Raw genomic sequence first — 14,680 nt, forward strand, 5'->3', positions numbered from 1 at the left:
TCAGCCCAGAAATTATATCCAATGCTGTAACAGCGTGGCTCACAAAATCGTACTGAAAGAGCTGAATACACACGTGCACTTCCCGTGCAGCTAAAGTTTTAAGAGCAGAGGATGGCAGGATATACTTCAATTGTGATAAAACAATAATTAAAGTTGCCTTCTGTAGCGCAGAAAATTCTTTATGTTCCCACAAAGTACACTGCAGTTTTGTACAACACAATATAAAAATGTTTTCATAACTTTAACAGTACAACAATGTTCAATGCATACACCTTCTACAGTAGCCCCTGTCAACTGATGATCACAGAATTAATTGCATCAATTATAAGGCAGTAGAGCAAATCATTAACATATATAAAGCATAACATACATGTCAAGTAAGACTGCTCAAACTGAGTGAAAGATAGAATGACTGCACTTGACAAAAATAAAGTTTTCTCCATCTTTTAGAACAAAACAAACAGGCAAGGTCATTCACTCCCAGGCAAAAAATAAAATAAATGGCAAGTTTTTTCTCAGAATCTGACATCTTCCTGCCTGGGCACATCCTTTCAGCTTGTCACTTCAACATAAATTATCCTGCATATTTTTCTTCATTTTTGTCCATGTTGGTGATTATTAAATTTTGCCAAGTGCTATTATTGTGTCTATTATTAACTTTCAAAAGTTTGATCATTGATAAGCAAGTTATTAACTCTTTGGCTTAATATTGTGAAGATCCACATCAGACTTATATAAGTTTGGCACAGTCCTTATTTTGTAAAGAATAACAAATGTTATGCCTAAAGATAGAATAAGAGATTTGTCAAAACACTTTGATAAGGCACATACTATAAAGTCATCATTATGATAAATGTGAAATATCTGCTGTGTTTTTTAAACATTGCTTTGTTTTACAGTAGCAGCCCATATAAACACATATTAGAACTTGAGCATATGAGTTTGATAATGTTTTCAGAAACAAATGTCTTAGTAAATGGCACAAAGAAACAATAGTACAGAACGGAAGCATGATTTGTGAAAAGGTTAACTATTTACTTTTCATTCTCTGTGTGTTAGTTCCAGTGCATATCACATCTTATATTCATTCATTTGCAGGCACTTTACCCTCAGTAATATAACCAATAATCTTATGACACCTACAAATCTATCAGTCAACTATCTATCTCTGTGCACTAAACAGTATCGATCTCTATGAGGAACATTATATAAATCGATAGATAAAAGCCAAAATGGTGTTTTGTTAATTTTTAGACTCAATACTTAGTAGCACAACATTCCATCTTTCAAAATTTTCTTGAAAAATGATCAAGCTTTTTAAGAACAAACACCTGAATTGATCTTCCCTGTACCTGTCATTTCTGTCTCAAAATTAAATCAGGAACTTTTGTTCCATATATTGTGTCTCATTAAAGATTTATGAATTTACAGCAAGTGTAATTAAAACTGAAAACTAATAACAAATACAATTGTTCCTACATAAACATAAAATGATGACTATCTGCAAAATATTTATGCATTAGTACCAAGACAATTAGCTTTTCCTTTTACATGCAAAATATGTTAGTTTAAATTGAGAAAAAAAACTTAAGATTACAGACACTTCAAACAGTTTTTCTATATCCCAATGTACAAAAATGAGACTTGTATGCTTTGTGTATCCAGTAACTTTGGCAACATGAGCATTCAATTCTAAGACAATCGACATTATAACTTTTTTTAACCACCCTTGCAAGACAGTTAAAATATGGGTAGTTAATTATCTTAGTTACACTCATAGCATGAATTTCCAAAATTTTGTTTATACTGCAAAAATAAACATAATCATCAGTTCTTGATAAAACTAAATAGAACATCACATAGTTTAAAATAGCATCACAAATTATGGAGCTCTTCAGTCTTTACTTCATTAATTGAGATACAATAAAATGCCTTTTCCTTAGCTCTTATGAGCAACAGGTACAATTGATATGTTTTGTATTTCTCTTTTAATGTTTCAGGTTAACTTCATAAGCAAACCTATCATCTTGCCATTACACAGGTTGCAAATCCAGCAAGCCACATACACACACACTATTCCAGAACACTTGTAGCATCCACACAAATTGTCACCACTCCATAGGAGCTGTTTTGGTATCAGGAAGAAAATTTGACATTTGTCAAACATGGAAATACCTTAACATCCTAACAAATTTTCTGCAAAAACAGCACGAGCACAAGGGATCATACCAAGTGAATTGTAAGACATTTACAAGAAAGAAACAGCCAAACGAAACACGGCAAAAGTGAACACATGGATGATGAAACTGGGACTTGGATGTAGAGTGTACTTTAAAAGGACTAAAATGTGTCATGCCTGCATTTAAATTTCACTGGCTTGTGATGACATGGAAATAGAAAAATCCTGATTGTCACTAGTGAGTGTCAGATGAATAAGTGATGCACAGATAGATCTGCCTAATAATAATAGCATTGTAAAAATATTCAGATCAATATATATTCAGATCAGTATGATTTTACTGACTAGAATTTCCTGAAATTATTGCTGTCAAATTCCACAAAAAGAATTTTTTAAATATAAACTCTGCTCCCAAACTTAACAAAATTACTTATAGAAAGCAGGAATTAAAAGATCCTCAGTACACTAGCTTAGCCTGTTCAAATATAGTTTCTTAATTGTGTAAATAAAATTATTAATTCTGAAGGAATGTTACATGACCAGCATTTAAAATTCAGTATTTGATGACTAGTATAATTCATACATTTCATTATTCTTGTAGATGCTGCAGTAAAAAATTTAGAGCAGGTTTTATTTGGAACCTTTTGAAACAAGGAGCATTACTAGCACAGGAAGTTATCAACAACATACAAGAATCAAACTGCTGCTATATTACTTCTGTTTCATATCTTAAAATAAATTTTTTATTTATTTACTTTTTTCTGAAGCAGAGTTAACTTAGTTATGGATAAATATAATCTTGAATAAAAAATAGTAATTTTCTAGAAGTAAAAGAAAATGGAAACTTTGAAAAATGTCATCATAAAGTTTGATGTTAAATCTTGAACTGCTGTTGCTCTAACTATTGGCAGTAAAGAAAAATCAGAGGTAAAACTATGGTGAACTGACCAATGCATTATCAAAGGAAGAAAAGTTGTGTTTTATGTTATAAGTTGTTATTTTAGACCAACAAATAACTAATGGGCTGTTTTTTTTCCTTGACTCAGTTCATGTTCTGTAATTTAAACGAAATGGATTGGTATAATTTACAGCTGTCCAGATTTTTATAATTGCTGCCTATATCACTGGATTCTCGCTTTTGCAAGAGAAACAACTATAACAGAAAAGAAGGAAACAGATGCCATTTTGCAGCTTGTAAGGTAACATTTTTGGTTTTATGGGTAGAGGGGTTTCTGTGTACATTTGGGATTACGAAGACATTATTACGTACACTAAAGTTGCAATTAATAAATATATGGCTCTAACTTGTAGTTAACAAATTTCTTAATATTCTGAAAGGATATAAAAGAAAGTCAGGTTTCAAATATTAGTGTTGTTTAGTGTAGCAGTACGCTAAAGTGAATATATGTAATCAATGCGACAGATATTTGCACACTTCTAATAGCAGATCATGGCATTAAGCAAAGGTTAGGCATGGAAAAAGAATTAGGTAAGGGCTAGGTTTTGATACAGCGTGCGACAGACACTAATCGGGGAATCTGGTACTGAGGTAGTTATAGCTGTAGTCATAAACGACCAGCATAATAGCTCCACCAGGACCAAGGCGGAGGACTTTCGGTAACAATCCCTTGTAAAGTGCTCTCCATCTGGAACAGAAAATTTATATTGATTATTACTCATTAAGCTACATATAATGGAAACTTTAACTTTTGCCAGAATTCTGAATACTTGATGTTTCAGGATTGCAGCTAGTCATTATTCAGTACCACTATTTCAACTGTGCATCCAACAGTCATCTTAAGGTGAATCTCTGCAGACCGACACAGGCATTCCATGTCGTACTGTCTATTAACACACTGTATCGATTTCATTTACACATAGCAATCGTAATAATGTCACAGTCTACATTACTTGGCGACAAAGGCATTGTCATTGATGATGCCAGAATGAAACACTGTTCCCAGAATGAAACTTTTGCTCTGCAGCGGAACATGCAGCTATGTGTAGTATCACGTATCGATAGCACCCCACAGGCGTCAAAGTTGGCAACAGAGTTGCAAGTTCCTGTCAGATGCTGATAGTGGTCATGTGGGATCCGGACTGGAGCATGCCCACTAAACCATGCCACCAATGGCACTGTACCACGAGTGCCCACTGCTGCCACAATATAGGATGGCCGGTGGCAGCCACACGGCCCACTCACACTTGGACTAACTTCACTACATGACACTATTCGGACACTGGGTAGTCTCAGCTGGGACTCTATCATTCATGCTTTATTCTAGAGGGCCTCTTCCTTGTTGACATTGAAATAACTGGACTCTGCTTCTTGCTGTGTTATTTGTAAGGAGTCTTTGTATGCTTAGAGAAACACGACTTAAGTAAATCGTCTGCTTATTTTGTTTACTAATCATTTCTGCTCCTGTCCAGCTTAACGATGACGACAGTTGCTGCACCACTTTGTAACCCACCTTTCCTTACTGAAGCCATACATAACAATGTGAAACTTCCTGGCGGATTACAATTGTGTTCCAGACTTTTGCAAGCAAGTGCTCTACTGACTCAGTTACCAAAGCACAAGTCATGATCCATCCTCACAGCTTTACTTGCATCAGTACATGTGCCGGACTGAGACACGAACTCAGGATCTTTGCCTTTTGTGAGCAAGTGCTCTACCAATCGAGCTACCAAGAACGACTCATGATCTGTCCTCACAGCTGTACTTGCACCAGTACCTCATGTCCTACCTAACAAACTACACAGAACACAGAAACTCTCCTGCAAAACTTCCAAGACTAGCACTCCTGGAAGAAATGATATTGTAGAGACTTGGCCTAGCCACAACCGAGTGTATGTTTCCAGAATGAAATTTGCTGTCCACAGCTGATATGAAACTTCCTGGCAAACTGAAGCTGTGTGCCACACTGAGGCTCGAATTCGGGACCTTTCCCTTTCCTTGGCGAGTGCTCCAGCAACTATGCTACCCAAGAATGACTGATGACCCATCCTCACAGCTTTACTTCCACCAGTGCCATATCTCCTACCTTCCAGACTTCCCAAAAGATCTCCTGAGAAACTTGAAAGGAGAGCTTTTGTGAAGTCTGGAAGGTAGGAGATTGGTACTAGCGGAAGTAAAGCTGTGAGAGTGGATTGTGAGTCTTGCTTGGATAGCGCAGCTGGTAGAGCACTTGCCCATGAAAGGCAAAGATCCTGGGTTTGAGTCTCAGTCCTGCACACAGTTTCATGAAACTCTGCTGTCAGATGTCTTGCCATTCACCTTGGTCTTTGGCACATTCTATCAACTACACTAATAGCAGATAATGGAAATGATAAGGTCCCACACATATCCAATTGACAGCTCCTGTAATGATTAATAAGATTTTCTGCAATTTGTACCTCATTGGGCTTATTAATAACAGAGCCCCAAATCTATGTTGCTGTTGCCAGAATTATTGTTTTCACTGTCTGGTGAAGATACAGAGCTAGACAATAGCAGACTGGTGGGTTGCAAAAGATGATTTCAACATTAGTATCCAATATGAGACACTTATGGGCAATGGCTTGGTATATACAGTATTAACAAACCACCTGAAGATAATTGGCAGATGGGCAGTTGAAATATGATGCTTGGAAGAAAACAGTGACAAACTGAAACCCGAAAACACCATGCGGCATAGTATTTTGGCATCTGTCTCATAATATTGTCTTAATTAATCTTAATGTGTTAACTAATCTTAATGTTGATATTCTTAGAGCATTGGAAACTAATTAAATCTAGAATGATAATTATTCCCAGAAACTGGAAAAATATCTTTACCCTCTTCGAGCTACAGTGATTTCTGGCTCAAACCACCAGTTTATTAATTTGTTTTGAGGTACCAGTGCCTTTTGCATGAAACCACTGATGCTACTGCAAGACAGAAACAGCTAGGTACTGCTACAAATATAGAGCATCGTAGCAGTCAGAGATTGTATTACATGATTGTAGGATATAGTGTTACTTTTTTCTAGTTATTTAGGACTATAATTTGTTTTAGGCATTATGAGTTCATGGAAATTTCGAGATGTGAGACTGTGTCTACAAAAATTGTGTAATCACTGAAGTGATGGGTGGTTGAAAACTGAATGTCCCTGTGATTCCCAAGTGAAACCACCTTCTTAAAACAATTTATTGTTTTATATGGCCTATTTCTTGTTGTATTCATTACTCACTATGATAATAAAAGTTAATTATGTGAAAAATTTTAAACTTATATGGTTTTTCATATTGTTGTGGCCCAAAGAATGAAAGGGAGCCAACGGCATCTTCTTCTGGAAAGGATTACTGGTCAGGCTGAAATGAAAACCTGTCACTGATACTTCTTGTAACAGTAATCGATTTTTCAAAAAGTCTTCATTTTGTAGTGCATATAAAACATATATGTTCGAGGAAATGTAAGGCATGTTTTGTAGTGCATATAAAACATATATGTTCGAGGAAATGTAAGGCATGTTCTGTGGTCTTAAGTGTTCCAAAGTGCAGTACCTTGCCTCTCCACACAGCATTCTTCTGTTGCATGTCATTGTACTTTGCTCTGTGGAATTCAAACATACATATTTCGTAATGGAAGCTGTCAAACCTATATTCAGGACAGTGGAAATTAAAATGTCCTGTGGTGCCTCTCCTGCTCCCAGTCAGCCAGTTTGACATCCTACCCCCCCCCCCCCCCTTTAAAAAAAAATCACAGTTAATACTGGGTAGAATTATTTGTGACTGGCAGAATAAGAACTCTTCAGAAAATCTGCACTCTTTATTGCCCGTTAGCTAATAACTTTCTCTTTTGTGTGACATAAAATTAAACCCAGGAATCACAAAACCAGCGGAGACAAGAAACAAGCAAGACAGAGCACATTTCTTCAATCCTTATGCCCAGCATTTTTTCTCAAAATGTCGCTAATATTGAAAAAGCTGTTATATGAAGTTGTGTGGTTCCTCAATTTGATTACATGTATTTCATCACTTCCTGCTAGATAAAACAAAACAGGTCTTTCTAATATTGCAGCAACTGTAACACACACCAAATAAGCGAGACTGTTTTGGAAAAGTGGTGATTTTTATCCACCTCATTTACATAAATAAGACAACAGAACATAATTCACGAAGTACCAATACCAATGCCTATTAGGCCTATTACAAGCAAAAAGTTTTATGTTAGGAAATGTCTCACATTTCATTCATATGCTCCAGTTTCTCAAGCATGAGATAAAAAAGTAGTAGTAGTAGTAGCACAAAAATTTTATGTAAGTTTGGAATCATCATATTCTTTCAAATAATTTGTGTCATGTCCCCATTTCTTCTCCTCCCTCATTCTAACAAAAAATCTTGGCTTCACTAATTCTGAAACTATTCCTGCTATTATCAAAACTTATTCTCCGGTTAACTTTGGTAACGGTTCCAGAATTATCGGTTCAGTTATCCCTTCTTTATTCTCAATTTAGGTGTGTGCACTATTCCGAGAATAAAACTTAGTGGTTGCTAACCGAGGATTGTACTACTGGCCCTTAGTAGTGTAGTGACCTGGCAAAATTTTCTGTCAAAATTTGATTTTCCTGGATACACTGATAAGATAATGTGTAATCTTTCTTATGTGTTATTCCTGTTTGTCTGGTAGTCTGAATCTGTGGATTTTGCTAATAATTTTAACAATGCTTATCATTCACACACCCAGTCAACCACATAAAAAAGAAACAGCGATTGGTATTCACCCGATCGCATGTATTCAGATCAGCTTGTGTAGCCACGTCCCCTTTTGTCTGTGGGACAACTTAAGAGTCTTTCAGCAATCAACGTAGAATTTGTTAAAAATATTCAAAAACCAAAAGGGATGCATTTCAAAATCATATGAATAATCAATACACCAACGTGTGCTGGATGCTAGGCACCCTGTGAAACAAGGTTTTTTTTCTTCAAGAATATGAATTTGGTGCCCCCTGAAATTGCTGCCTGGGGCAGATACCTCAGCCCCCCCCCCTTCTCCTCCTCCTCCTCCTCCTCCTCCTCCTCTCACAGATCCAGGCCTGCCACTGACAGTGTTCGTGTTATTAAACCCTGGATGTATTATGGTAACTTGATTCCCAAGTAACCAGAAAAATTGCAGGTTACTTCCGTGTATATGAAGTGTAAAGGAATGGCTGTGCAAAATTATAGACCAATATACATAACATTAGTGTGCTGCAGGGACCTTGAGCACATTCTAAGCTCCAGTGTAATGAGTTAGCTAGAGGGAGGAGAACACCTGCTCATAAATCCTCATGAGCTTATAAAGAAACAACCATGCAAAAATTGTTCACCCTTTTCACACGCAGTACCCTATGAGGCATGGATACAGACCAACAGGCAGATTCTGTACTCCTAGGTTTGTGGAAAGAGTTTGAACTGAATCACACTGTATACTGATAACAATGATCTGAACATATGGAATATGTTCTCAGATACAGCACTATCTGAAAGATCTTGTGAGTAATGGTACTCAGTGTGTTGCCCCATACTGAGAGAGTTCATCAGAGGCAAAAGTAAAGTCCAACTTATAAGACAGGGTGAACAGCAATCTGAGACTATTTGCTGTTGTGTTTGAGAAAGTGTTAACATGGACTGTAGGGAGATTCAGTATGAAGGAAAGGTCGGCAGGCATGGGATTGACTTTCTCAAACCATCTATTTGGTGATGCTGTTTAGGGTTCCAGGTATCTTACTCTGTAGCCACTCACTCTGGTTGGCCCTCATTTGTGAGCAATTAATAACAAAAATTGTAATTTTGCATAATATTCTAGAACCTTTTTGATGGTTGCCTTTAAATTGGCATTGTAGTGTAATGGTTAGTGTATTAGGCTGACATATAGAAAGTTCTGTGTTTGAATCTTGTCATGCGATTCAAAATTTTTTTATTGTTAGATAGTTATTGAAATGACTTTATCATTTTTATTCAGTTAATTGATTTACATGTGTTTTATTTAAATTTATAGTTCTTTGTCATATCACTTTAATCTTTGTATTAATTGTTTTGTTTGCTCTTATTTTTTTCTGCCTATGATTCTGTTTTCATTTGGAATCTGTGTTTACATTATTTTAATTAGTTTTATTTATCTATCACAATATTTAAACTTATGAAAATGTTGAGCTATCGGTTTAAAAATAATGTCAAAACATGTATTTGTTGGTATGTAAAAAATGTACTTTCTTTTGGATGGTAATTGTCATACAACATTTGAAACACAAATTCTTGCTGCACTGTGGACAAAATAATGTGGATGAAATTTACATGAAGGAAGGGGTCGTAAATAAATGTGCAAATTGAGGAATAGAAATAATGAATGCAATAACATGGACAAAAATACAAGATTATCAAATGGGAGACATTAAATAAAAAATAAAAAATAAAAAAATAGTAAAATAACATGCACAAGGGTGCCAAACAAAAGAAATATAGGAAAAAAAGAGTAAATGTAAAAGCTTTTTATTAAAAAAAGTTCCTTTGAAATCAATTAATAGAATAAAAATAATGTTTAGTCATTTCAATAACTATTTAAAAATAAAAATAAAAATTGAAGCACCTGACGAGATACAGAACCACAACATTCTATACATCAGCCTCATATTCCGACCACTAATCTACAACACCACTTTATATGCAACTATCAATTTTAAGGCTGTAGAACATCATGTGAAATTGAGGTGCTCCCTGGAAAAATGACTTAACATCCATTAACAACAAAAACAATCAATTATTGACAAAATTATTCAATTGGACATATAAAAAGTCTACTCACTAAGTGGTGGCAGAACACAGACACAAAAGACCTTTTCCAGGCAAAAGGGTTGAAGGGGAAGGAAAAGAAGTGGAGAGGTCTAGGAAAAGGGTAGATTTCGGGAAAGTCACCCAGAACCACAGGTCAGGGGAAACTTACTGTAGGGGATGAGAAGGAAAGACCAATTGTTGGGAACTCCATTGGACAAGATTTGAAAACCTGAGAGCTTAAAAGGTGGAAGTCAGGGTAATATGCAGACATAGATTACTGCTTAAACATCATGCATGAGTTAGTAAAAGTGAAAATCTAAGCGCATTGTACGTAACAGATGTGACGGGGGACGGTGAAAAATAGATGGGAAAGACAATGAAAGATGTAGAAAACTAAAACAGAGAGAAGAGTAGTTACAGTGAAGAAATGCTAAAACGGAAGAAATTAACGTAAATTAAGGCCAGATGGGTGGCGAGAACCAAGGACATGTTGTAGTGCTAGTTCCGACCTGTGGGGTTCTGAGTAACTGGTGGCTGGGGGAAGAATTCAGATCGTGCGTGTGATGAAGCAGGTGTCTGGAGGAAGAATCCAGATGGCGTGTGGTGAAACTGGTGCCAAGGTCATGGATGTCATGTTGTAGAGCATGCTCTGCAACAGTATATTGTGTGTTGCGAGTATACACCCTCTGCCTATGCCCATTCATCTTAATTGATTATTTGGTGGTAGTCATGTAGGTGTAGAAGGCTGAACAGTATTTACATAACAGCTGGTATATGACGTGTCGTTTCGCAGTTGGCTTTCCCGTTGATAGTATATGTTTTGCCAGTTACAGGACTGTTATAGGTGGTGCTAGAAGGGTGCATAGCGCAAGTCTTGCAGTGGGGACAGTCACAGGGGTGGGAGCCATATGGTAGGGAGATGGGTGCAGAAGGAGCATAGGGTCTGATAAGATTATTGCAGAGATTGGGAGGGTGACAGAAAGCTATTCTAGGTGTGGTGGGCAAAATTTCAGACTGAATGGATCTCATTTCAGGGCATGATTTTAGGAAGTTATGTCTCTGTTGAAGTAGCTGATTACCATGTTCCAGACCAGGATAAAACTGAGTCACCAATGGTGTGGTCTGAAGTTGTTTTTTGGGGGGATCAGCAGTACCTGGATTGGATGTGATGGCCCGGGAAATCTGCTTTTTAACTAGGCTGGTGGAATAATTACATGCAGTGAAGGCTGAGGTGAGAATGGACAGCTATTTTCATTTACACCACGCACTTATCGTGTTTATGTGTAATTCTTTCACATTTGGTGCGTTTGTTTTTTGGCAAATCAATCTGATCACCTTTTACTGGCATCTCTTACTTCACTTCAATTGCCAAGATAAATAGTTTACTTTTTCTCCTGTGACTTTCACCTTCTGTTTACCTAGTTTTTAGAATTTTGTCAGTTTTCACAATTTTCCCAATCAATTTTTTCCGTTTTTCTTTTGCAGTCATTTTTTCCATATCATATATATTGCCCACTCATTACCTCTTATTAACGGTTTTCATATGAATTTTTCTAATTTTTCCTGCTTGTCTCTTGGAGTTACTCCAAAATGCCTAACAGTGAAAGTCCCTGTTTCTGGATGCAATCCTACCCTATATCAGGCTCTTTTACAGTTTCAAATATAGCAATCTCTTGCTCTTACCTGGCTTATCTGTGACCTATATGCCTCATCAGCCAATTTCCACTCTAACAGACTCCTCTCCTTCTACAAAATCCTGCAGTTATCTACCCCTCATGTTTCCTTGAATGGTATCATAAGCCAAGCCAATTTCAAACTGCAACAACATGCCAGACTTCACCTCAAAAAGCTATCCCACCTTCTCCTAAACTACCTGAACAGTGGTGTTTCCCATCCTGTCTCTCTGCAGCCCCCTAAACAGCCACACCACCAACCACCACTCCTCTCCTACAAACCGAGCTTGACCAACTTCCTTAACATCCCACAGCCTTCACCACTACCTCCCACACCAAGAATAACCCATAATCCCAAGAACCAGTCACAACAGTACAGTGCCCTTAACCTCTCATCTAAAATGCTCTCCCCTCCTGAATTATCTGTATTATCTAAGGGTCTCACTTTCAGCCCTAAACCTGCATTTGATCATGCTGCTTTGGTGAAGGCCATACTTTCCTTCAGATGTAATATCCATCAGAAATATCACTTTGGAACCCATTCCCAAAACAGCAGACCTGACATTAAACCCTGCCTTGAACAGTTCAGACCACAATCCCAACTTGATCCACCACCACTACCTCAAAATCTCCCCTCACAAGCCTTCCAAGAATTCCTCACATCCAGCATTGCTTCACAACCCTTCCTCAGGTCCCTACAACACAACCCTAACTTGTCCTCTGCAGAACTCCAGGCTCCGTGTTCCCTAAAAGCTGATGACTCCTTCATTATTCTCCCAGCAGACAAAGGATCTACCACTGTAGTACTTGACTGAAAGGAGTATGTTAGTGAAGATCAGTGCTAGCTGTCTGACTCCTCCATATACAGTGTCTACCGTCAAGATCCCATACCTGTGACTCAAACTGACCTGCAGTCACGCCTTAAAACCTCAGGCCCCTCAAGGACTAACAACTCAATCCATAGAACTTCTCACCCCACCCAAATATGCACACCTCCTCCCCCCCCCCCTCCCCCCACCCACCTCTTATCTTCTTCCTAAGATCCACAAACCCAATCATCCTAGCCGTCCTATAGGTGCTGGCTTCAAAGCACCCCCCAAAAGTATATCTGGCTTATTTGATCAACACCTGCAACCCATAGTACAAAGACTCTCCTCCTACAACAAAGAATCAAAGATACCAATCATTTCCTAGATAATCTTAAATCTGTGCACGTCCCACTCCCACCACACACACACACACACACACACACACACACACACACACACACACACACACACACCTTGCCTGTCACCACTGATGCCACCTCCCTCTATAGCAACATCCCCCACATACATGGTCTGTCTGCTACTGAACACTTCCTAAGTCAGTGCCCACCTGATTCCAAACCTATGACATTCTTCTACTCACCATCTTAATCATCTTTATGCTTACCAACTACTACTTCACCTTTGAGGGGCAGACAGACAAGCAGAGCATGGGTATGGCCATGGGAACTGTGATGGCACCTTCCTATGCCAACCTTTTCGTGGGTTGCTTGGAAGGGGCTTTCCTGGGATCCATAAGTCTTCAGCCCCTGGTTTGGTTTTGATACATTGGTGCCATCTTTACCATATGGACTGATGGTGAGGCTGACCTGCTAAAATTCGTGGAATCTCTGAATAACTTCTCCCAATTAAATTTCACATGGTCCTATTCTGAATTCCATGCCACTTTCCTTGACGTTGATCTTGTCCTCACCAAAGACCAGCTATACACTTCCGTCTACATTAAATCTACCAACAAACAACAGTACTTACATTTTGACAGTTGGCATCCTATCCATGTCAAACATTCCCTCCCATACAGCCTTGGCATCCGAAGCAAACGTATTTGTTCAGATGCAGACTCTTTAAAGCAATACGCCACCTTTCTCACCTCAGCCTTCACTACACATAATAATGCCACCAGCATAGTTAATCACATCCAATCCAGGTATTGCTGATCCCCACAAAAAAAACATCTTCGGAGGACAGCATTGGTGACTCAGTTTTATCCTGGCCTGGAATATGGTAATGAGCTACTTCAACACGACCGTGACTTCCTAAAATCAGCCCTGAAATGAGATCCATTCAGCCTGAAATTTTGCCCACCACACCTAGAATAGCTTTCTGTCGCCCTCCCAATCTCTGCAATATTCTTACCAGACCCTATGCTCCATCTGCACCCATCTCCCTACCATATGGCTCCCACCTCTGTGACTGTCTCTGCTGCAAGACTTGGCCTATGCACCCTTCTAGCACCATCTATAAAAGCCCTGTAACTGGCAAAACCACAGGGGGAGCCACCTGCGAAACAACACGTCATATACCAGCTGTTACATAAACACTGTTCAACCCTCTGCACCGACCTGACTACCACCAAATTATCATTTAGGATGAACGGGCATAGGCAGAGAGTGTAAACTGGCAACTCACAATATCCCATTGCAGAGCATGCTCTGAACATGACATTCATGACCTCAGCACCTGCTTCATCACACGCACCATCTGAATTCTTCCCCCAGCCACCAATTACTCAGAACCCCACAGGTGGGAACTAGCACTACAACATGTCCTTGGTTCTCGCCACCCACCTGGCCTTAATTTATGTTAATTTCTTTTGTTTTAGCATTTCTTCACTGTAACTACTCTTTGCTTCACTCCGTTTTAGTTTTCTACATCTTTCATTGTCTTTCCCATCTATTTTTCACTGTCCCCCAGTCAAGTCTGTTACGTACAATGCCCTTAGCTTTTCACTCTTATTAACTCATACATGATGTTTAAGCAGTGATCTCTGTCTGCTTATTACCTTCCACCTTTTAAGCTCTCAGTTTTTCAAATCTCGTCCAATGCAGTCCCCAACAGCCAGTCTTTCCTTCTCATCCCCTGTGGTATGTCTCCACTGACCTGTGGTTCTGGGTGACTTTCCTGAAATTTACCCATTTTCTTAGACCTCTCCAGTCCTTTTCCTTCCCTGTCAACCCTTTTGCCTGAAGAAGGAGCCACAGGTTCCTCAAGCTTTCCAATTACAACC

At 38.4% G+C, this 14,680-nt stretch overlaps 1 protein-coding gene across 2 annotated transcripts in view; it reads right to left on the bottom strand.

The window, feature by feature from the left end:
* Window positions 1–158: 158 nt before the first annotated feature.
* LOC126106571 (mitochondrial 2-oxodicarboxylate carrier) overlaps window positions 159–14,680 on the bottom strand; it is an 81,462-nt gene continuing 66,940 nt past the window's right edge. For both annotated transcript variants that reach the window (XM_049912915.1, XM_049912914.1), the window contains exon 8: window positions 159–3,825. In XM_049912915.1, the coding sequence (XP_049768872.1) occupies window positions 3,705–3,825 (121 nt within the window). In that variant the 3' untranslated portion in view covers window positions 159–3,704. The remainder of the gene's footprint in view (window positions 3,826–14,680) is intronic.

The sequence above is a fragment of the Schistocerca cancellata genome, chromosome 10, assembly GCF_023864275.1.
Source record: "Schistocerca cancellata isolate TAMUIC-IGC-003103 chromosome 10, iqSchCanc2.1, whole genome shotgun sequence".
NCBI lineage: Eukaryota > Metazoa > Arthropoda > Insecta > Orthoptera > Acrididae > Schistocerca > Schistocerca cancellata.